Source organism: Dipodomys ordii, unplaced genomic scaffold, assembly GCF_000151885.1.
Source record: "Dipodomys ordii isolate 6190 unplaced genomic scaffold, Dord_2.0 Scaffold41, whole genome shotgun sequence".
NCBI classification, from domain to species: Eukaryota; Metazoa; Chordata; class Mammalia; order Rodentia; family Heteromyidae; genus Dipodomys; species Dipodomys ordii.
In genome coordinates this window covers 921991-947049 of record NW_012267257.1, presented here as the reverse complement: position 1 = coordinate 947049, position 25059 = coordinate 921991, and the positions used below count along the sequence as shown (strand labels likewise).

Sequence of the window (25059 nt, the reverse complement as noted above, 5' to 3'; positions counted from 1 at the left end):
ATGAGCTCTTGGGAAATCTCCTTCTGGGTATAGCTCTGAGTCATGCACATAGTATATAGGTTTTCAAACCTCTGAATTAACTTATGTCCCATAAAAGATCACAATTTAATAAGTAAAACCTAGACATGTCATGATTATCCTCAAAAACAGATTCTTCAGTACAAGTGTTATCAAAGCAATATAATTAACAATATTATTTAAAGTGCTTATAATGGAAAGATTAACAAAAGAGAGAAGTAAGATTCAGAATATGCTGGATCTAAACAAACAGCCAAAGAGAAAAGGAGAGAAAGCAGGAATCCTGATTTGCTTTGTTTGCTCATTTCCATGGTATAAATGTCTCCATTATGGATGACTTAAAGTTCATAAAATTCCTAAATATTGGAATTAGCAATGAATACTTGCAAGCTGGTCAGAACTGTCTCCCACATAAAGGAGCTGTATACCTTTCTCAAATCTTTATTTCATAAATACAAATGTCTTTATGTAAATTCAAATCTATCAGAGCTGATGGACTGTGGTATGGATGGGGAGATAGGCTTGTAGATACTCATGCACTAAAGCCCTTACTATGTCTCTCTGGGACTCGAAATGCCATGGAGGAGAGATTCCTTATATCTAAGTTTTGCTCTTGTATTTTTCTTTTATTTTCTTCAAAAATCACTTGTTCAGAGATCACTGAGATAGATATCTTCAAGTGAGCCTTTCAGAAATCACGAAACCACCACCTTGGCATTTAGTTTTTCTTGAATTCATTTATCATGAGTGTCTGAGGAAATTCTTCTCAGGCCTTCCCTCTAACTATAAAAGAGGCTTCCCCAAGGGTTTATTGCTATTTTCTTATGTACTTTCCATCTTTTGAGATAAACTCCAATCAAGGTTTTCATATGCAGTTAGTGTTTAGTCCAGTAGTAACATCTCAGGTCCATTTTTAAGGTTTTGATTTCCTTTTTAATCTAATGAAGTAATTTAGTGTGTGTCATTCTTCTTTCCCATCAGTGAGATCCAGTGACAGGTGCCTCTTGGGCCCTCATGAAGCATGGAAGGAAGGTATATTTGGTATTGCTCTGTGAGAGGCAGGATAGTCACTGTAGGAATATGAATGAGCTCTGTTTAAGGCCCTCTTGCTCCTTTTGCTTCCTTGAGAACTCCTGCCTGCGTGATCAGGGCATGTACTAAGCATGCCTAATCTATGACAGAGTGATGAGACTACAAGATCTTGTAGAAAACTCCCTCAGGGCCAGACTGATTTGAGCCAGTTTGACTGCCACCTAGACTGGTATTTGCCTTTAATTTCATTTCCATCTCATTGTCATGCATTTCCACAGTAAATTTTCTACCCACTCGTGTCACAACAGGTATTAGACAACTCCCAGAACTGATGGAATATGGGTTAATGTGTGTGTGTGTGTGTGTGTGTGTGTGTGTGTGTATGTGTGTGTGTGTAAACAGACTACTTGGAGACAGAGTGGTGACTTTTTGGAAGAATCATGAATATTCCACTTCCTTTATCTGCCTACTGGTTCCTCCCCACCCAGTAGGCAGGAAAAGAAGTTTATTTACCAAACTGCTGCCCACAACATGCACGGTGGAGAGACGAGGCTGTAAAAGGGTGCCAGGACTTATCTAGGCCAGGGACGGGAAGAGGTGTGGCCACACTGGATCTGGATGTGACCTCAGGACCTGGGACCTGCCTATGGCCAGCTGGGAGGCATGACCAGGGGCAGCCCAGGATGTGACCTAGTAGGAGGGGAAAGTGACTGCTTCCAGGTGTCCAGTTACCTAGGTAACACAGATACTGCCACCCAGTAGATTTATACAATCTTCTTTTGCTTGCTGAAGCACAGGCAGTGGGTGGCAATGATCTGAGAGCAGAGCCTACCAGTTCTTCCACTCACTGGCCACTGAATAAACACCAGTCACTCTGAATGGTCTCTGCTGTCATTATGGGCTCTGCTTCAGGGAAAAAGAACCTAAGATTTGGGGAAAGTTCTCAGTAATATGAGGTGTCAGTCATTTGAGGTCCTCCTTCTGAGGTTGAGGGCAGGCTTGGCTTTTCTTTGCCAAGGGCAGTTCTCAGCTCTGACATATGGCTTTACTTCCCAGAGCTTGTCCTTTTATTACAAGGGTCTAATTAGTCAGAACGTGTTACTTGCTTCTCTTTAAAGCCTTTTATATCACATGTATAGAAGCAAAGGAAATAATTTCATCTGTGTGTGTGTGTGGTGGGTCCCAGTACTGGGACTTTAACTCAGGGCCTGAAAATGGATCCTTGGTTTTTTTCACTCAAGGCTTAGCTCCACTGTGCTATCCATTTGGGTGGTTAATTGGAGATAGAAGTCTCACAGACTGGGCTGGGAAGGTGGCTCAGTGGTAGCGTGCTTGCCTTGCATGCATGAGGACCTGGGTTCGATTCCCCACCACCACATAGCAGAAAAAAAAGCCGGAAGTGGTACTGTGGCTCCAGTGGTAGAGTGCTAGCCTTGAGCTGAAGGGACAGCACCCAGGCCCAGAGTGCAGGCCCCACGACCGGACCAAAAAAAAAAAAAGTCTCACAGACTTTCTTGCTCAGGCTTGCTTTGAACCTCAATTATCAGAGCTTCTAACTAGCTAGGATTACAGGCATGAGCTATCGGTGCCCAGCTTCTTCATTCTTTTATACTATTCACTATTTTGTCTCTGGTCCAAGTTCCCTTTGAGTGCACAGAGATGTCATGTGTTTGTATCTGGGTCCAATTTGTTCAATTATTGAATTTACTGGTCATGTGGGACTAGCCAGCCCTGTCCTGCAAACCTCCATTTCCAAACACTTGGGCTTCCTTGCTTTCATGTCAACCAGTTAGTTTCTACCTCCTCTTTCTAGCTGGGTTTTGTTCTTTGTGTTCCTGGTCTGTGGGCCACTAGCAACTGCAAGGTGCTTTCCATTTACCACTAATAACTTTTTACTAGGGATTTAATGATCAACAAGTCATTTCCTGTTTTTCATCTGTCAATGTGAAAACTACTGACAAATGTTCTATTATAACCTGATGACTGGAAACTTTTTTCGGCCAGGGTCTCATGTTCTCAATTGGCTTTTTTTGCTTGATGTTGGTTCTCTACCTCTTGAGCCACACTTCTGGTTTTTTAGTCGTTAATTGGAGATTAGAGTCTTTCAGATTTGCCTACCCAGCTGCCTTTGAACCTCAATCCTCAGATCTCAGCCTCCTAACTAGGATTATAGGTGTGAGCCACCAGCTTCTGGCTTAAATTTTTGGATTTGTTACTACTCACTAACTCCCCAAATTTGGCTAATGGGGATATTTTGAAACACACTTAGCTATTCCAAAACTAGGGCTGGACTAGAATAAAGGACAAGATGGAAAGCATTTACTTTGAATGATTATAGGTTTTGTTGGGAGGGTGTGTCTTGGAAACTAAACCCAGGGTTTTGTGCACGATAGGCAAATGCCCTGCCACAAATCCGTACATCATCCCAGTTCAAGGCTGTAGTCTTGATTAAAACATCTAGTCACTGATAGTCTTCTACCAATATTAACATTTCTTTGTCAAGATGTAGGAAATCTGGGGTTCTGATTGAATTTCTTTCTTTGAAATAGTTTTCCCTTTCATAATAAGAGAATCTAACTTTTATATGTTACCATGTTTCTTTAAGTTTGGGGTTGGATATAAAATACTCAGGAATATATATTAAGGGTCAACATACTTATAAGTTATCTCATTTAAACAGTATTTGGGTTCCAAAAGGTGTTTTTGGTTTTTGTTTTTAACTTCCTTAAAGGGCCAGGAGGCATTTTGGGTAGAGGCAAAAGTAGAATTCATGCTTATGTCTGTCTTTCTGGAACGTATTATCTCTCTAATCAGTTACTTGGTTTCTGAGGGTTTCTAAAGATCATATTGAATGCCAAGTTACTCTTTAGTAGCGTTGGAAAGGATGATAAACTGGAGTGACAGAAATTTATTCTGGCTTAAGTCCAAGAGGATGAGAACATTGGAGTTAATTGTTTACTGGGAGAAATAGCAACTGGCTGAAACCAGGTGCTCACCAAAAGTAAGAAGAAAGAGGAAAAATAAGCAATGCTAACTTTGAAAAACTATAAATGGTGCTGCACAAAATATTAGGTTGGTGGGTACTTCCCAGAAATGTAAAAGCAGCTCTACTTTGATTAAACAGATGTACAAGTTGAACAAACAAAATCAGAAAGGAGGCTTTGCTGAAGGGATGGCTATCTATAAAATCAGAATGAATTTCCTGGAATAAAAATGATGATTTGGGCATTTTGTATGCAGGCTATGGGACCAGAGAAACTTTGCTTCTAAGCCCTGCTCTGCCATTTGTGAGCAAGATGGTTTGGGGAAAACCATACAGCTAAGTGGGATATAAATGAGAAGAAGAAAATGATACACCTGTCTCATAAGTAAAGATAATGTCTCAAATGAAATAATCTATACAAAGTTATGATGTTTTACATATGTGAACAAATGATATATGCTTAGTAACGATAGGGAAGCAAAAAAAAGAAGGCGATAAACAGTGATAACAATAGATAAAAGTAATTTTAGGCAAAAATGTTGTTAGAAAAAAATTTTTTTGGTGAGATTTGAACTCTGGGACTTGAACTGGGATTTGAACTCTGGGACTTGGAGCTCTCCATCACTTGAGCCATGCCTCCGACCCTTTTTGGTTTAGTTTCCAATAAGCTCATGCTTTTTGCCAGAGTATGGCCTCAGAACAGGAATCACGGGTATAGACCACCATGTAAAGCTTGCTCGCTGGTATGAAGGTCTCATTAACTTATTGTCTGGGCTCTCTTCAAAGTGTGATCCTTCTGATCTCCACCTCTCAAGTAGTTGAAATTACAACTGTAAGCTGTCATGCCAGGCCCTGGAATACATTTTATTTTATTTTTGTAGGGATAGGGATTAAACCCAGGGCTTCTCATGTACTAGACAAACACTCTACCAGTAAGCTACATCCCAACCCCAATGTATCAGCCCTTAATGTATTAGCTTCTCATTATTGTCTGGATGTAGCTGAGATATTTACATTGTACAGAGAAAAGGCTTTTTGCCTCATTGTTTTCGAGGTTCCAGTTCAGGCTCAGCTGGCCCCTTATTTTGGGGTCTGTGGCGAGGTAGCACATCATGATGAGAATAGTGTGGTGAAAATATTTCACCTTTGTGTTTAAGATCAGAAAAATGAGAGGAAGAGGCCAGGGTCCAACAACTTCTAGGCTTTCCACTAAGCTCCATCTCTTAAAACTGGGGGAAAGCCAGGTGCTAGTTACATGCCTGTAATTCTAGCTATTTAGTAGGTTGAGGTCTGAGGATCTCAGTTCAAAGCCAGCCTGTGTAGGAAAGTCTGTGAGATTCTTTTTTTTTTTTTTTTTGCAGGTTGTGGAGCCTGAACTCTGGGCCTGGGTGCTGTCCCTCAGCTCTTCAGCTCAAGGCTAGTGCTCTACCACTTGAGCCACAGTGCCACTTCCAGCTTTTCCTGCCTATGTGGTGCTGAGGAATTGAACCCAGGGCCTCATGCATGCAAGGCAAGCACTCTACCACTGAGCCACTTTCCCAGCCCCTGTGAGATTCTTATCTCCAATGAATTACAGAAAAAGCCAGAAGTGGAGCTGTAGCTTCAGTGATAGAGCACTGCTAGCCTTGAGCATAAGGAGCTTAGAGACTGCACCAGGGCTTAGAGTTCAAGCACCAGGAAAAAATAAAAGCAGCTGGGGGAAAATCCTTAATACACAGGCATTTGGGGGCTATTTAAGACTCAAGTTATAGTATTTAATGTTTCCAGAACTGTGGATTTCAGGGATGTGGGTCTTCAAAAGAGAAGAAGCCTCTACTAGGCCTTTGGTACTTTTTACCTTACTTTGGCCTTTGGTTTGTGCTGTTGCACAAACAAATTTTCAGGACACACTTTAAAAAAAGGCAAAAAAAAGATTGGGGACGTTTTATGTGACAGAGCACCTGCGTAGCAAGTGTGAGACCCTGATTTTAAGACTCAATGACACTACAAACAAAACCCAAAAAAAGACGTGACTTACTTAGATAACTTCTTTTCTCCTTTGCAACCACTTCTCTGCTGGCTTTCTTTAAGATATTTTTGCTCATTTCCCAGAGTGTGGTAATCATTTGGGCAAGAGGGCAGGGTTAGAGGTAAAAGCCCCCCCCCCCCCGCCCCCGCGCTTTTCTTTCTCTGAGAGCTTAATGAGAGTGTACAGATAGTAGTTATTGTGTGTTTTTATTGAAGCTACTCATTAATACAGTGCTCATTTCTGATCTCCTAGCTGCTGTTGCCCATGCAGTACTTTCCCTGATCTCTCCTGCTTCACTTAATACCTGATTAGCCACTGCCAAGGATGAATCTGCCCAATAAGCAATTTTGCCAGATGGCAAAAGACAGCTGCTCTATTTAAAGAAGTGATAGTGAGCAGCTAACAAAAACATTTCCAAAGCGATTGGGTGGAAAAGTCAAACCCTGGGAGATTGTATATATGTGTGTATAAATAAATCTAGGTGTTCAGGAACCCTGGCTTTTTTCCATGGATGGCTACATTTACAAATTGCTTTGACCTCTTATCAGCTTAGTGGAAGGGCATGTCATTATCCTTAAATGGCCACTCAGCTTTGGTGAGTGTTTTAGTCTTTCTGATACTTCAATAATATTCCAGTTTTCCTCTCTCTAGATATATGGGTGACGTTTTCCCTTTCTTCCACTCCTTGAAGTTAGTCATGTGCGCATGCTTTGATTTGGCAAATGAAACACGAGGGAAATTCTTTCCAAGAAGGCACGTATCAAGATGGAACCCACATCAGCCAACTCTGCCAGCTGGAGTGGGACATGAATTGTAGATGAGAAACAAACTCTTTTTCGCCAATGAAATTTTGAGGTTGTTTATTATTGAAGCTGAATCTAGCCTACCCTAACTAACTAGACAATGTAGGGCTTGACATATGCGTGGGCATGGATTCAGATGTAGCCTGGGGACATAACAAATAGCTTTAACAGTCTGATGCTTACACACACAAAAATGGCCACCAACAAAACAACAACAAAAAAGAAAACCCTTCAGAAGCCTTTGTCTTCTAATTTGCCCTCACTTTAACCACTGCTCAGCAGGAGGTTGATAGACAGACTTTTCTCTTTTACAACCTCTGGTTCACAGAACTGTTATTGACAAAATGGGACTGTGACCTCTTCATGATCACTTCCTACATTTCATGCCCTTGCCAACCCCTTCCTATCTCTCTACTTCCTTCCTTTCTGAAAAAAAATCATTTACTTTTTGCAAGGCACTGTACAAGTTTTTAGATGTACAAAGTCAAAGAATAGTAATTTAGCCCTAAAGGAGCTTCTACTTAGTAAAGGAATACTTTTCATATAAAGTAGTAATGTTGCTGGGCACTGGTGTTCATGCCTGTAATTACTCAGGAGGCTGAAATCTAAGGCCTGAGGTTTGAAGCCAACCTGAGCAGGAAAGTTCCTAAGACTCCTACCTACAATTAAGTTCAAAAAAAAAAAGCCAGAAGTGGAGCTGTGGCTCATGTGGAGCTGTGGCTCATGTGGTAGAATGCTAGCCTTGAGTGAAGAAGTGCAGCGATAGTGCTCAGACCCTGAGTTCAAGCCCTAGGACCAACACACACACACACACACACACACACACACACACGCACGCACACGCACACAAAAGTAATAATGCCATCATAGAGATATTTACATAACATTCAGCCTCAGAAATAATGTGGAGTGACCATTATCTTATTGGGCAATAAGTGAGCAGAAAACACTATTTCAAAGTTTTTTTAAAACAATTTTTTGGTAGTATTGAGGTTTTAATTAAGGGCCTGTACTTCCTAGATGCACTCCACTTAAGCCTCTGCTTTAGTTATTTTTGAAATAAAGTTTTATATTTTGTTTTCTCAAGATGATATGGACTGTAAGTCTCCTATTTACACTTCTTGCATAACTAAAATGAGTGTCGTCAACTACTGCACCCAGCTGAAGAATTATTAACTATGTAGGTATTTGAGGAATGTGGGAAATGTCTATTCAATTCTTTTAGGCCAGGATATATACCCTGCCAACTAACATGATCTTCTTATTATTGGAATAATCAGTCATACCTGAAAATAACAGTAGGTGGAAATAATCAAGTCACAGAGAAACGACATAAATATTGTCAAATGATTTGAGTTATAGTGGGAACTAACAATATTAGAAAATATTTTACAGAAGATAGTGCATTTTTAAAAAGCCATAGATTGTGACTAGTAGTAGGAATTTATTTAATTTACTGAAGCTTTAGCAATCTGAGGTAGAATTACAGAAAATGTGAAGAACAAGTCTGGGATATACTTTTCTTGTTGTTGTTTTTATTCAGCAAAGCATACGTCAAAAAAATATAACATCACAAAATCATTCAGCAGACAGACAAATCAGCAAACATGCCACAAAGCAAACCAAACACAGCTAAGATTCCCAGCTAAAAATGTCATTTTCCTATGACATGTAGCAGTTACAGAAACTCACAGACAATAATATATGCATACTCCAAGATTCTATCCAAATACTTCTTCTGGAATCAAAAATCTTGAATTATAAAACCAAATGGCATGTAGAATACAGCTTGCTAAATCAGTCTTTGTTCATACAAACTGGAGTAATCTTGCACTTTGACAGCTGAAAATATATGTCATCTGAATTTCCACAGGCAGTGGCCCACAGTTTTTAATTTGTGTCATGGGTGGGATTAGCAGTGTGGTCATCCTCTTCAGCTGCTGGGCCTTGTCCCCGTTGACTTGGAATCGCAGGAAGCACTCGGTTTGTTCTTAGGGGTTCTCCAGATAGAACTGGGGCAGAGGAGGAGGAGGCATTGAACAAGACACTTAAGACATGGAACTGTATTATTTCTTGAGGGGTGGAGATATTTCTAAGAAGTTTTGTTGGCAGGAGTTTGACTCAAGAGGAATAGCTTGAGTCCAACAAGTGCATATCTAGTTAATAGCACATTTCTATTCAGTCTTACCCTATACAGTCAAAGATTACAAATATTCACAAATATAAGACTGTACCAAATTGGATTCCATCACCATTGGGTTGTGTGTCCTGGCACAGTACTTTCCTTTGGGAAGAATTATGGTGGACAGTCAAGTAAGCCCAAGGTTCTAAAAAGGATCTGAGACATTTGTATTCCAAAGGTCCACAGGTTTCTTTTAGGCAGTACCTAGGATGCCCTTCTGTTTTGATTTCTTTCACCAGGTATCTTGGTCTCATCTCCAAAAATTTAATTCTGCAAAGCATAGCTTCTGCCTTACCAAACAAAAACTCTAGATTCTCCACACTCCACCAGGATTCAAGACACTAGGACTCTTACCTTAACTAGATGTCTTTGTAACTACAGTCCTGATTAAATGTGGATTTAGAGGTCAGATACAATGGATTCTGCCTGTAATCTCACGTACTAGGGAGGTAGAGAATAGGAAGATCACAGTTTGAGGCCAGCCCAGGCAAAAAGTTAGTGAGAGCTCATCTCAATAAACAAGATGGGGCGTGGTGGAGCACATGTATAATCCCAGTGATACAGGAGATGTGGGTAGGAGAGCATAGCCTTAGGCTGGCCCTAGGCAAACGCGTGATACCTAGCCTAGCCTGAAAGGACTGGGAGGCATGGTTCAAGTGATAGAGTGTTTGCTTAACAAGCACAAGGACCTAAGTTCAACATTCAATACTACACACACACACACACACACACACACACACACACACACACACACACACACAGATTCAAGCTTGAATATCATGCAGTAATAAAAGTTGCACACCTAGAACTCAATTTCCATATATATATATATTAAGGGCAGAAGAACTATCTGTCAAGGAAGAAGCCCAGGTTTCTCCTTCTAATTCTGCAAACATAGACAAATTTTTCTAACTTTATTTACTCTTCTATGAAAAGATAGGATTGTGGTAAGACCCCACAGTTACTGCTTCCACTGAAAGGTTCTAAAAGCTCTTTGTTGGTCCGCTTGGAACTGTAGCTTGGGGAAGAAAAGCATAGTGAAATGTTCTTTGCAAACAATGCACTAAGTGTTTTCCAAATGTAAATATATCATCCCATTTAATCTTCCCAACAGTCTCCTCAGACAGACACTATTGTTCCAGCCCCAGTGAGAAAACTGTTCAGAAGAGTTCAGGAACTTGTCTGAAATAAGACATCACCTAAATAATCTAACTCAGAGTCAGGTGTGGATATAGTGGAGATAACGTTTCTCCCTCCCTCTCCCTCTCCCTCCCCCTCTCTCTTTCTCTCTCTCAGCATATATGTAATAAATGTCTGGGCTTAAGTAGGAAAATAGGGAGAAAATTAGAATTCATTAAATGTTGCTTTTTAGTGAGGCAGCTGTCAATATCCTGCAGGATGTTTTGTTTGTTTTGTTTTGTTTTGGATAATATATCCATATAATCTGGTTTGGCCTCCAACTCCCAACCCTCCTGCCTCAGCCTCTTGAGTGTTGAGACTACTGGTATACATGTGTTGCCATACTGGCTTAATATCCTGGAATTTTGAGCTTGGCTCTGCTATTTACTACATAAATAATGTTAGGATAGCCATGTAACCTTTTTGAACTCAGTTTTCCCATCTGCACAATGGGTATATTAATAATAAAGCTTAATTCACAATGCAGGTACCAGGATATATAAATTCAGACTCTCTAGGAGTTTGGCTCTGGAATCTACTTTCAATAGGAAATACCAGTAACACACTTAGGCACACTTAAGTATTAAGATCCTTGGTTTAAGAGAGCATGTTTATCTTTTGTATTTTGAGATTTTTATATGAGATATTATAAAGTAAATGAATAACAACAAATAAATGAATCAGGCAAAGTCATGTATGGTGGTGTATACTTTTAAATTCAGCACCTGGAGAAGCTGAGGGGGGATGATTGTGAATTCAAGGACTACTAGGCTATAGAATGTGATCCTGTCTCAGAAACAAACAGCCCCCTCTCTGCTTAGGAATCATGGGTCATGAGTACAGAGAGGGCATGCATTTCTATGCATTCAATGCAAGATGACTAGTAAGAATCTTTAAACTATCTTCTTCAAGACATCAAATAAGATACAGAAAACAATCCTGTTATTGTTTTTATAGCTCAATACAACATTTTCTGAATGGAGCAAATATTCATTTTTCAAGAAATATTTTTTGGAAAAGATTTAGTTTTACCAAACTTTAATGAGCTTCATAGATTGCCTCTATTTTCTTGCATTTATAGGTATTGGCACCTGATGCTATTTTAGAAATGAACATGAGGTGAAATAATGTTGAGCTAGACATTGTGTGCACACTTGCAAAGGAAGCTCAGGCAGCAGCTCCAGATACTTACATTTTTGGTCTGTTAGGGGAGCTAGGTTGTTCCGATTGAAAGGAAGATCCCTGATTTTGGGTCTGTTTGGGGATAGATGCTGAAAATTTTGTCCTGGGAACAAACATATTTGTATTAGTCATTTGAGACTCAGTCAAACACAAATTATAAAATGCAGCAGATTAGAGAGTCATGAAAGTTGTTACAGATCACTAAATTGAATGTACACAAACAATGAAATCAAGACTAGCCACACTCAACTGCATTACTACTAGTAGATTCCATTGGTTATTTAAGTGTGAAGGAACAAGGAATCATTTTTGGAATGGAGTAGTGTAAATAAAATTTTATAAGCATGCAGTCAGTCACTTTATAATATTTAAAGTTTTTTTTTTGTTTGTTTTTTTGTTAGTCATGGGGCTTGAACTTTGGGCCTGGGCACTCTCCCTCAGCTCTTCAGCTCAAGGCCAAAGCTCTACCACTTGAGCCACAACGCCACTTCTGGTTTTCGGGTAGTTAATTGGAGATGAGTCTTATGGACTTTCCTGCTTGGGCTGGCTTTGAACCGAAATCTTCAGATCTCAGCTTCCTGAGTAGCTAGGATTACAGGTGTGAGCCACCAGTGCCTAGCTAAAATTTAAAGTTTAAAAAATAATCTGAATCTGGTATATCTTCATTTTTTAAATTTAATTACATTATTTTTGTTGTTGTTGTTAGTTGTGGAGCTTGAACTCAGGGTCTGGATGTTGTCCCTGAGCTCTTTCACTCAAGGCTAGCTTTCTACTCCTTTGAACCACAGAGCCATTTCTAGTTCTGAGTAGTTGGGATTACAGGCATGAGCCACCAGTCCCTAGCCTGGCATATCTTTACACATATCTATCCCCCCATCTTTGATGAGTGAGTGATGACTAGCTTTTCCTAGAGCAAAGTTTCTTAATCCTGTCTGCACATGGAAGCATATGATCTTAAAGAAACAACTGCTACCCTTTCTATCCCCCAGGTCAATTAGACCAGGATTTCTAGAGGTGGAATGCCAGATTTTCTTCAGCTTCCAAGTAATGCAAATGTGCACAGGTTTGTAAAACGCTGAACCAGAAGACAGCTAGGTGAGGTTCTAAAGAAATAGCCCTTTTTATGAGCTGAGGTGGAGGGCTGATGGGAATTGATTGATATCAACCTGGTGTTTGAACTTGGCCATCAAGTGGAGCCTGTTATTTAGAAAATTCAACACACTACTGATTACAAAAGATGGGTATTCTAGATATCTGAAAATAGAAAGGCATACACGAAAGTTATTTAAGTACATTTTGAAAGTTGGCCAAGTAATATAATAGCTGAGAGCTTCAAGCTCCAAGGTTAGCCAGGATTGGGCTGAATTTTCTGCTTCCCTATATTTTAGCTATGTGATTTTCTATGCCCCAACTTCCAAATCTATACAGTGGGGAAAATAATTGTATCTGAATTTTCTAGCAATTAATAAATTGGAGAGTAAGTATGAAGTGTTTAGCTTTAAAAAAGTAAAGCACTCAGTCAACATTATATATAAAAAAGATTTGATACTTAGTAATCTAGTAAGAAAGGACTTGAATCATTTTAGCAATACTCATGAAGTTAAAGTTTTCTATTTGGGCAAAGTAGTCCTTGGCATAAGACAAAAGAAAAAATAACTAGTCAAGATTCCACCTACTTAAATGAACCACTTAAGCAGTTTGATTCTATGGAGACTGAACAAAATTTCTTGTTTTATACTTCTCTTCCTCCTGCTCTTCTTGCTCCTCCTCCTGCTCCTCCTTCTTCTTCTATGTTAGTGGGCATTGAACTCAAGGTCCCCAGAATGCTAGGCAAGGGATCTAACACTTGAACTATGCCTCTAGACTTTATGTTTGTATTTTGTTTTTGAGACTGTGTCTCACTAACTCTTCCATGACTGGCCTCAGACTTGCAAACCAGTTGAGCCTGCCTCTTGATTAGCTAGGATTACAGGCTTGAGCCCACCACACTTTATTTATATTTTAATCCTTTAACGTTGAAGATCAAACAACTTCAAGAGCCATTATTTACTGAAAAAAAATTCTTGGGTAGAATTATATTAAAACTCAAATTGGCTCATCTCTTGAAGGCAAGAGCACATGTTTACAAGACTAAGCAATGACTTTGGTAACAATAAATAGTGGTGTTTTTTTTTTTTTTGGTTTTGGTTTTATTTTTGGTTGGTCATGGGGATTGAACTCTGGGCCTGGGCACCGTCCCTCAGCTCTTCATTTCAAGGTGAGCGCTCTACCATTTGAGCTACAGCACCACTTCCTATAAATAGTGTTTATTGAATACCTTCTATGGTCTGAAGCTGGGATAACTACTGCAGGCATCATCTTGTTTAACCTTAGCTGCCACTTTTTCTCCAGAGATAGGTACCATTGTCTTCCTCATTTTACCCTACTCTTGGAGATCACATTCTGGGCCAATTTGGCAGACCAAGTTTGCCTGACCCTAACTCCACCCTATCCTCCATCCCTTGGCCTCAAGTCAACCATCTACTGAGAAGCCACCGCTGCACTGTATTCCAGACTGAAGGGCACAGAGAAGGGGGCACTTCCCAGTGCTCAGCGGGGCTGTAATTTAAGTGGGAGTGAGTACTGGCCAACTCAAAAATCCTGAAGCCACAAAGTAACGCTGGGATACATGTGAAAACATTGCTGTGGAAGGGGAGGTCTGCCATTCACCTAACCACTTCTTTGGTAATCTGTGACCTTGGGCAGGTGAGCGGAGCTCTGTGAGTCTCATTCTCCTCTGCCTTGAAAACTGAAGCCCTCCACAAGGCAGGGATAATTACATTATGAACAGGAAGGGGTCACCCCTCCTACAGGGTTCAGCTGCTCTTCACGGGAAAGCTGACTTTTCAGCTGACTTTGCTCCCCCTGGTTTTGTTTGAGACAGGGTCTTACTAGGTAGCCTGGGTTGCCTTATACTTGAGATCCTTCTGCCTCTGCCCCCCCCAGTGCTGGGATGATAGGTGTGTGCCACCATGCGCGGCTTGAGCTTGGCGGAATTGGTCACATTCAACAGAGAGGCTAAAATGGAAATGTAGGCAAAGAGTCACAAAGTGCAAAGGTGACTTTCCAGGAATTGAGAAATATTCAAGGAACTGGTGAGGCCCAGGAAGCGGGGACTGGAGAGGAGAGAAATCCAAAGTGGCACACAGGTCAGACAGCAACACTGAGGGCTGTGTTTGTCCAGTTAAGGAATTTAGCTTTTGTCCTGGAAATCGAGAAAGCTGCTGATGTTTTTAAATGGAAAGGTCACAGGATCTGACCTGCTCAGCCAGAAGAGTGCATTGTTGCTGGGATAATCTAGAAACTTCTGGAGAAGGAAGTTCTCCCTAGAGGGAGAAAGGAAGTGAGCACTTTGTTCTTGTGATGCCTTGTAAATAACCAGGCTAGCAGAAAACACCGCAGAGCTTTCTGTTCCATTTTCTCTGAAAGCTGCTCACAATAAATTAAACAGAGGTGCTCCACATTCCAACTCATTAGAATAAGTGCCTCATCCCCATCTGTCATCTAGCCTGCTGACAGGTCTCAATAAATGTTAAGTAATCATCATTACAGCTAACTGTTCAGAGTTGCTGATGTAAGCACGGGATAGCAGCTGCCCAGAATTCAAATAGTGGCATTTCTAACCTGCATTATTCTTCCACTGAACCTAGGCAGGAAAGGAGAAAAAGGCCAAAGCAAAAGGGACTACCCAAGTTCAAGTAAGTGGCCCAATAGTCTGACTTATGGTATTTTATTGCTTTAACACATTAAGGTGAAAATATGGAAGTTCATTGTAGAAATCTGCTCAGTTTCAGTGTTCCTGGACTTAGGAACTTCAACCCTTCCAGAGACCCCTTCCATTTTAATGCAAAAGGCTCAGTAGTTCTAAAACTAATGGGTCATGTGGGGATAAAAATGATCACACGAATACAGTCCATCAGGCAGGAAAATCTTTTCATTTAGTGGAGAACAATGTAATTGACAAGAAAAATTACATGAGAGATAATTGGTAGGAAAACCAATAAACTGGACTTTAAGATTTAAAGAGAGGAACATATTACTAGTCCTAAATAGGACTTCATTTTCCTATTAAGGAATTCTGTGTTCAAGTTCTGAATATATCATTCATTGGCTACAAGATAGAACAAATCATTGAACGTTTGTAAGTATGTGCAAATTGTGACCAGAAAGGGTCCCACGAGACAAAAATAGTCCCAGCTCTTATGTCTAGAGGGTCAGAACTCTTGGTCCAGAAATATGACATTTCTTGACATCAATCTGACTTCACCTAGGGAAGCAGACACCTATAGTTCTTTCAAGCAGAGGGAAATTCATATAGAAAATCAGTTATAAGCATGAGAGAAAAGCTGGGAAGCCAAACAGTGGGACAGTGAAGAGTAAGTGAGAATAAGGCTGGCCACAGCTGGAGGGATACAGGAAAGGATGGTGATACTAAGGCCCAAGGAACTAAGCTGGAGCCAGCACCACAAGGACGGGCACACACATAGAGGGAGCTGGATGAGATGGAGCCTGGTGGAGAGTCCATGGGAAGCAGGGACACCATGGATAGCGGATGGTTTTCTCCTTTCATTCTTCTGTTCATCATATTGGACTGCCTTCCTTCCTCCTTCTTTCCTTCCCTCCTTCCTTCCTTGCTTCCTTCCTTCCTCCCTTCCTTCTTTCCTTCCTTCCTTTCCTCCTTCCTTCCTTCTTTCCTTTCTTCTTTCCTTCTTTCCTTCCTCCCTTCTTCTCTCCTTCCCTCCCTCCCTTCTTCTCTCCTTCCCTCCCTCCCTTCCTCCTTCCTAAGGAGTGCTCAGCTTAAATTGCATTATCTTTAAAATAAAAGTTATCTGTAGCTTTGTCACAGTGGATGAGGAAGTCTCCAGGGGTGAGAGAAACTTAGCAGGAGGAACCTTATTGACAGGAGTAGGTCCTTAAAAATGTCTCCTCTAGAACTACATATTACACCGAACCCTTGTCATCTCTGCCTCTGTGTCCATGAGGTAAGCCACTTTGCTCCACACATCTCCTGTCATGATGTTCAATCTCTACCCAGGTCCAGAGCCCAGTGGATTGGCTAAAGTCTCTGAAATCATGAGCCAAAATTAATCTTCCCTCCTTTAAACGGAAAGGCTTAGAGAGATGAAATAACAGCAAGGAAGTAACGGAGGCAGAGTCTGGACTTAGATGGTAGGGCTTTAGGATCCTTCTTCATTACCTCTGAGGAAATTGGATGACCAAGGTTCTTTCCACCTATGACTTTGTGTCCAAACATGAAAAAAAAAACTCACTTTAAAGTCAGTGTGGGGCCAGGGCTATAGCTCAGTGGTAAGAGTACATGCTGAGCATATGCAATGGCTTGCATTTGATCCTCAACGACAAAAAAAAATCAGTTGCATAATCATTTTAGCAAATTCATTTCCTTTAAAGCTTCTTTATAAGCTGAAGTCTCAGAAGACTTGACTTATCATAACTCAGTTTCCTTCAGTATCTATCTCCTAGCTATAATTAGCACTGACTGTTGAAAAAATAAATGCTTTGTTATAAATACAGCTAATTTCCATTGGAGCTGGGTGCTGGTGGCTCATGCCTGTAATCCTAGCTACCCAGGAGGCTGAGATCTGAGGATCACAAGTCAAAGCCAGCCAGGGCAGGAAAGTCTTTGAGACTCTTATCTCCAATAAACCACTCAGAAACCCAGAAGTTGTGCTGAAGCTCAAGTGGTAGAGCAGTCGCCTTGAGCTGAAGAGCTAAGGGACAGCGCCCAGGCCCAGAGTTCAAGCCCTACAATCAACCAACCCAAAAAAAAATCCCTTGGAGAGTTTTGCATCTCATTTTTGCTGTTCAGCTGCTCTAGGACTTTCCTGGTTGCTTCAGTGGGGACTAAGCAATGCCCTTAACATATGTATTAAATGTCCAAATTATTTTACTTCAAGTAATACAGAAAATGTTGTATTATACATGAGACAGATTGTACTAGTTTTACATCTAATATCTACCCTTTGTTCTCCTTTTGAAACAGAAGTCCCATTTTGAAGACAGACATATGCCCAGCTGTAAGACTACAATTCCCAGTCTACCTTGCAGATAAGGTATGAGCATGTGACAAAAGTTCTGGCCAATGAGATGCAGGCAGAAGTGTGGAACTTGTAGATTTTTAATGGGGTTAATTCAGGTGGGGACATCCACCTTCTCTTTCCCTTCCTTCCTCCTTTCCATCAGCTATTGAATGTGACATGACCTGGAGAAGAAGCCGTATGTTAGGCTTTGGATCATACAGAAGGAAGGAGCCTGAGTTACTGGGGATCACAGTGTAAGTACTATTGTTTGATTGTCTGAAACATTTTGCTGGGAATTTACTAAAGGAGTTTAGAATCGTAAATATTGTATGTCTTTCACCGTTAGAAGCTCAGAAGCATCTCTCAGGGAACCAGCAAAATATCTATGACCACACTCACTGAGACTCAATGGGAGTACAGAATCCTAACATAATTATCAGCCAGCAAAGACAGCTAGCCTAGTCTCATTTTCCTAACTAGCCTTTTGTACTTATTCCCTGCCTGAGCACCTGTAGCCCCCCTCAGTTATCTGGCTAACATGTTGTAAGTCTCACACTAGCTTTGTTGCAGATAACACCTCTAACACATGGATTGTGGATTGTGGTAATGCTTACTTTGGTTACTCTTCAGGGCTTGATGAATGAGTTTGTTGACGCCACTGATTCTTCACCCAAGTGTCTGATGGGTGGTCTTTCATTTCAAAAGGTAAATACTCAGGGCTGGGAAGGTGGCTCAGTGGTAGAGTGCTTGCCTTGCATGCATGAGGCCCTGGGTTCAATTCCTCAGCACCACATAAGCAAAAAGAAAAAAAAAGCCGGAAGTGGTGCTGTGGCTCAAGTGCTAGAGTGATAGCCTTGAGCTGAAGAGCTGAGGGACAGCGCCCAGGCCCAGAGTTCAGGCCCCATGACCAGATCCAGAAAAAAAAGATAAATACTCTATTCTCTGATCATGCTTACATACCACAGGACATGTGTCCCATGAAGTGTGACTGTGTGGCATACCACTGACCATTTCATCTCCTATCACCTTTCCCTTATACCTATATCCCCAAAATTCTTTATCCCATAAATGCCCCCAAAAGCTATACTCAAGGAGATGATTTGAGATTTGAGGATATCTATGCTTGGCCATGTAGGAACTCACTTTTTTTTTTTTTTTGCAAAAATCATTATATCAGTGATTGGTATACTGAGCAGAAAGCACAACATGCTTGGTTTAGTAACAATTGCTATAGATTTTTTTTGAGCTAGGATTGTGCTATGGGGCCCAGGTTGGCCTTGAACACTTTGTCTAGGGCTGAGAATACAGTGGTTCATACCACCATCTATGTTCTTTAACTGTGACTTTGGGTTTCTGTTACAGGCAGCTGAACTCCTAACTGATATGAAAAGATATCCCAAGATTGTCTAGGAAACAAAAAAGACTTTCAAAATGCATTTGGAAGGAGAAAGGATTAGCTTGATCAGGAAAGGAATAATTCCAAAAGGCAAGCTAACCAGAGGCCTTGGAGGCCACTAAAGTCTCAAAAGATGGCAGAATCACGTGTTCCCTTCATTTTTCTGCAGCAAAACTATAAAACTCTTGCTCATGGCTTTACGGGGCAAGTTAAACCTTCAGTGTTTACCTCAGATACCAGGACTTCTGCATATTTATCCTAGTTTAAGTATGTGTAAATGTGTGAAAAGGGAGTCATATTCAGATTCAAGGGATTCATGTATCAGGCATATGCCAGTAAAGTAAGAGAGCCCAACTCATTGTGTATTAACACGAAGGAATGTTCGTCCTTCTAAAAGAAACATGGTCTTCAGCTACTTTTCAAGACATGTATTGTCCTCTTCATTTTCAATTTTTCTGCTCTTAGTAGGAATATGGGTTCAAGAAATAGTTTTATCTCTTAATCCTACTACTAGAAAAAATGAGAGCAGAATAGTTGATAAAAAAAAAATGAGATGGGCCTGGAACTAGCACCTCACGCCTGTAATCCCAGCTACTCCAGGACACTGAGATCCAGAGGCTCATAGATTGGGGGGCCGCCTTTTCTGAAAAGTCTTTGAGAATCCATCTCCAAAATAACCAGGAAAAAGCCTGGTTGGAGGAACAGCTCCAACCAGGAGCTGTTCCTGGTTGAACCAGCCAATCGCGCAAGCCAAGGAAGTATAAGGCTGATTTCAAATAAGTAGTACCAACTAGGTTGAACCTGGGACAGTGGCAACTGAGATGACCGAGGTTTCTCAGATCTAGCCAGGTACTGCCACAAGGGAATTTGGGAACTCAATGTTGCCAGATTTTTCAATTTCTCAAGGGAAACTACCAGTTTTGTATTTGTTATATAACTTGTTATAAGTCTTAGAAATTGGCAATTAATCCATTCAGACAAATGAACATGCTCTGTGTGGGAAGTGATTTTAGCTGCTTTGTAGCCCCACAGGCCTCAGAAGCAGAATCACTTGCCAATGTTTTTAAATTAATAAATTGTTTCATGTGACACATGTATGTATAAGGAGAGGGAATATATACATATACATCCATACCTTATAAAAATATAAATATTGCAGTTATTGAAAAGAGAGATATAGGTATATTTCATATGTATAAATGTAGATACCTGTGTAAGTGAAATATCTTTGGAAGGATAATAAAAAAATTAATAGCCTGCCTTAGTAACTTTGGGTGAGGAGCCCTGAGTACTTAAGGGAAGAGACAGGAAGGAATATTGCCAGGTAATCCTTACATATAGTGAGACTTAAGAAATAAATACGTAAATGTGTGGTCTAACACTGCTATTTCCCTTCCTTTCTCAACAATGTTCAGTCTACCACACAAACAAATCAACTGCTTGTGATTAATTTTGCCACACACCTCTGGTTAAGAATCCTTTCTAGTGAAAATAACAATTATTCCTGCTCTAGGCTGGGAGACATCACATACATTTGCTAGGAAGATGAGAAGGCGCCCAGTTACCTGATCATTTTCAGGGCAGAAAAGCAGAACTGCATAACCTGGAAAGCCCCAATCCCATGGCAACCACAATTAAACAACAACAAAGGTCCTACTTGCTCATCTAATGCTTTCCCTGCCATGGAGGCTACTGACCTTTGGATTCCTAGCCTGAAACTGTGTTTCTGGTAAGAGGCTGCCAGGAATGGGAGAGCAAGCAAGGGCATTACCTGGTGAGGTAAGATGAGGAAGATGTGGTGGCCCAGGTTGCTCTTGGTGACTAGGTCGGGCAGCGAGCAGCCTGTCTAACAGCTTATCAGAAGAAGACACAGTCCAAGCTTTGTAGGAGAAAACCTGATTAGAATCACCTTTCCAGGAGTTATCTAACATCTGGCAGCCAGTCCTGTTATTTAGTAAGTCCTGCTCACTTCGACTTTTCTGCGATCGCTGGGTAGTATGCTGAGCACCCGAGCTCAGGCCGGCCTGGGAAGTGGTCCCCTGGGAGGCTGTCAGGAAGTTATTGCCCAGGGTGATAGGTGGGAGACTCTGTGTTCTGATTGGTGGAAGCCCCTTCCGGGCTAATGATTTCTTGTCTGACAAGTGATACTTTGAATTCTCGGAGGTCCTCTTCTTAAAGTCAACCATAGCTACCTGGTCACTAGGCTGGTCTTGGCAGTTGGTATCCACGATGCTGTCAAAGGTGGTAATGATGTCATCGACTTCCGAGGTGTCCTGCCCCCTGTGTCGGTCCCTGCTGTGATCCTTCTGATGGGCCTTCTGCTCATCTTTCTTATTTTTGCAGAAGATTTGGTTGAGCATGCTGAAACGTCCTTCCTTCTTGGGAGGTCTATTACTCTGAGAAGGCAGGGATCGAGCGGGCTCTGCTCTATGGAGATACAAAGGACCAAGGGTGGTATGTGAGGATAGAAATACGGGCCCTCATCCTACCTGCTTACTGAGCTTGTATGGGATCATTTACAGGGATCCCCTGGTGGAGGTGGCTCTCTCTGGTCACTTAGTACAGATCCTTCTTGCTCCTTAAGGGCTTTGCTTTGGCAATTTACCTCTAGTTGACCTGTTTTCACCAAGAATAATTCAGGTCAAATAGCCTACAAGTATTGCTGTTCTCTCTTCTCAAGCACACAGGAGTACAAGCTTTATGTAAAGAGGTAAAGTGAAGGAGTGAGTTTAGGCTTTGCTTCATGGGAGGATGGAAGCTGCAGGCTAGGAGAATGTGGCTTTAGGTTTTCTGTAAATGAGATCCCAGAGAACGGATCTTCTCTGAAGCACAGCTGGAATTATCCACCAGGCTACTTATCTGTTTCTCTCCTTTTATGTTTTCTGACAAATTTGCCAATTAAAAATATTTTTTTAAGTGAGAGAACATTGTTAGGTGCTGGTGGCTCACACCTGTAATCCTAGCTACTCAGGAGGCTGAGATTTGAAGACTGCTATTTGAAGCCAACTTGGATAGGAAAGTGTGTGAGACTCTTTTTCTCCAATTAACCACACACACACACACACACACACACACACACACACACACAAGCTGGAAGTGAAGCTGTGTGTAGCTCAAGTGGTAGAGAGCTAGCCTTGTACAGAAAGAGGCCAGGCTCAGAGTTCAAGGCCCAAAACCAGCATCCCCCCTTCCCCCCAACCACACACTCACACAAAGAGTATACTAAAGGATCTGGGAGAGAAGCCTTGGACAGATTTCCAGCTGATGTGTGTCTGCCATGTTTGGGTATGGCAGCAGAGGCAAGCAAGCTGCTGGATACCCTGGGGAAAGGTCAGCAGTAAGTGGCTGGCTCTGTTTATGATGAAGTTTTTCCCCCTCTTCCCCCACCCCTGGCAGTACTCTATTATTCCTTGGAAACTCTGCGCCATTCTCTTTTGAAGCCACAATGGAGTTAATGCTTCCTGTGGTATGAATTAATGATGAAACCTGACTTACACACGGCCCAGGGCTCAGACTGCAGCATCACTCTTTGGAGTGAAGTATTATAATCTGTAACTTTAAAAACACCACTGCTTTGAATGCAGGGAATATTTTCTTTACAGGTTACACAGTGTGTGATGGTCCTTATTCCCATGATATGTTTTGATCTTCATTCTTTCACTTTGCATAACATTTTTTTTGAAGTATTGAAAGCAGCTTCTCTAAGCTCAGGGTCCCTAGAGAGAACCTCAGGGGACTTCCAACATTCTTTCAAGTTTTCCCATGCAGAATATGGTCCCGGCACTAATGAAAACTATTTCAGTGTTTTCTACAACAGTGCCTTCTTCTGTTATAGGCTGTGATTTCACCCAATAGATTTCTCCATGCATCACTAAAGCTTAGGGGAGGTATTCCCAAGACTCTTTCAGGGGTTTCATGACATGAAAACTATGTTTATAAGTTGTTTGTTGATGCAGTGGAGGTATCGCACCCCCCTAGCACAAATTAGGACAACAGTAGCATCAATACACACCCTGTATAAATAGGCATTTAACTAATTATTGTCCTGTCAAGACACTAAAAGTTATTAATATGGTTAACTATTGCCTCCAGTATACATTGTGTGTGTGTGTGTGTGTGTGTGTGTGTGTGTGTGTGTGTGTGTGTGTGTGTGTTGGTCCTGGGACTTGAACTCATTTCCTGGGCTCTGTCCCATAACTTCTTAGCTCAAGACTGAGGCTCTACCACTCAAGCCACAGCTGTACTTCCAGATTTTTGGTAGTTAATTTGAGATAAGATTCTCATAGACTTTTCTGCATGGGCTGGCTTCAAAGTTTCAGACTCAGCCTCCTGAATAGCTAGGATTATAGGCATAAGCTACTGGCACCTGGCATCACAGTGATTTTTGAGAGTGTAAAAGGGTCCTGAGAAGTTTGAGAACTGAGGATTTAAGCAAAAGGGGATTAATAAGACATGGTACCACAGGAAAAAGAAAAGGAGGAAAAGGAAAGCAGAGATTCAAGTCCTGTGAAGGATGGATTCAGTCTTATTACTGTGAAATTTTCCCACAAAAATGAAGACCATTTTACTGTTAGACAATAGCAAACACAGATAATTAGTTGCATAAGTATTATTATTATTTATACGATTGTAAGATGACTCAGTTCTTGCTAGTTTTACACATTGGAGATTTTGAAACTCTTCCACTTTTCACAAACTTTTGATGCACTCACCTGCTCTCTTGGGAGAGAAGCTTGACACACGCAGTGTGACCACAGTACAGGGCATAGGCTAGAGGTGTGCTCTCATTGATATCCCTCAGATTGCTGTCCATGCCCAGCTCCAGCAGTGACCGGACACATTCTGCCTTGCCTGCAGCTGCAGCCCAGTGTAGGGGGGTCCTGCAGCAAGCACACAAGACGAACACAAGTCTGAGTGCATGAACTCCTCTTAGACTGCATATTCTACTCCAAGTGGGGATGAAGCTGGAAAATCACTTTGTATTTACAATATGGAAATACTTTGTGTGAAATGGAGCGTAAAGATGATGGTGTGTGGGCACAGGAGCCTCTCCTCTAGCTCTAAGTATAAACAGTTTTAAAGCTCTTGATACAGAGTGCCAGAAAGACCCACTCAATTTATCCTCCTACAACAGCGTCCTTACTCCTTTTCTAATGTCTGGTATGCTACCAACTTGACAGGCAAAAATCATACTTTGCTATTGTTTTCTTTTGATTTTCTTTATTTAAGATTAAGCCCAACTCTTGAAATCAACGTTTGACATTGCATTTATTTATTGAAAATTTCTTCATTTATTGGTAATGTCTTCTGTCTGTCTGTCTTTCATAACAGACCTTTGTATAAAGGTCTCACTATGTAGCCCAAACTGTCCTTGAACTCACAACCATGCTGCTTTAGTTTATAGGAGAGTGTGACAATACCTAGCTTCGTCTAATTTTCTAATAAAGTTGTTTTTCACTACTCGGTATGGGCTCTGTGTGTATTGAAAGTATTGATCTTTCCTGTTATATGTATGTAAACATTTTCTCTAATTACTTTAAAATATTTGTATTATTATTAAGGTGTTGTATAGAGGGGTTACCATTTCACAGCTCAGGTGATGCACGCATTTCTCTTTTGGACAATGCCACCACTTCTTTCTTGTGCAGTTTCCCGCTCCCATCCCTGCCCACAAGTTGCATAGTTACATATCTAATTACTTTTATCTATAACAGAAGTTTGAGAAGGGTGGTTTAAATAATGCATATAGAATTAACCCACTGTGGGGTAGGAGTTGGGGAGATGGGGAGGTAAGAGATGGTAGGGGAAAAACAAAGGAAGAGGTAACAACGCTCCATAAGAAATGTACTCATTACCTTACTCATGTAACTGTAACCCCTCTGTACACTATTTTTACCATACCAAAAAAAACATAAAAAAATCAACCCACTGGGAGATAGAATGGCCTTTCTTCAGATTGTATTATTTTTTTCTTATGTGTAGATTCATGCTGCCCTGTGCCTGTATGTTATGATGTTTGGAAACAGTGGACTTGTAATTGCTCAGATATTGCTGCCAGCTCAGTGGAGATGATTGAGAATGGATGGCTTTGGTCATCAGATCATTGTGGAAAGTACTGAACCCTGGATGCCATGTAATTCATTTTTAATTCAAGACTGAATAAATACACTGCATTTTTGAATGGTGTAGTGATGTAACC

The 25059-nt window shown here is 41.0% G+C and overlaps 1 protein-coding gene and 1 long non-coding RNA gene across 5 annotated transcripts in view; one reads left to right on the top strand and one right to left on the bottom strand.

Moving 5' to 3' along the window:
- Window positions 1–8436: 8436 nt before the first annotated feature.
- Ankrd55 (ankyrin repeat domain 55) overlaps window positions 8437–25059 on the bottom strand; it is an 83924-nt gene continuing 67301 nt past the window's right edge. For both annotated transcript variants that reach the window (XM_013018540.1, XM_013018541.1), the window contains 4 exons: window positions 23573–23740; window positions 20632–21287; window positions 11398–11490; window positions 8437–8856 (listed from right to left, as the gene is read on the bottom strand). In XM_013018540.1, the coding sequence (XP_012873994.1) occupies window positions 8735–8856; window positions 11398–11490; window positions 20632–21287; window positions 23573–23740 (1039 nt within the window). In that variant the 3' untranslated portion in view covers window positions 8437–8734. The remainder of the gene's footprint in view (window positions 8857–11397; window positions 11491–20631; window positions 21288–23572; window positions 23741–25059) is intronic.
- Window positions 14005–25041, top strand: LOC105987325. 3 transcript variants are annotated; one of them, XR_001175154.1, is made up of 5 exons: window positions 14005–14132; window positions 17428–17497; window positions 17628–17718; window positions 18095–18169; window positions 24843–25041. It is a non-coding gene; the product is annotated as an uncharacterized LOC105987325 (long non-coding RNA). The 3 variants fall into 3 exon arrangements; XR_001175153.1 differs by lacking the exon at window positions 18095–18169 and having other exon boundaries at window positions 17431–17497; XR_001175152.1 differs by lacking the exon at window positions 18095–18169.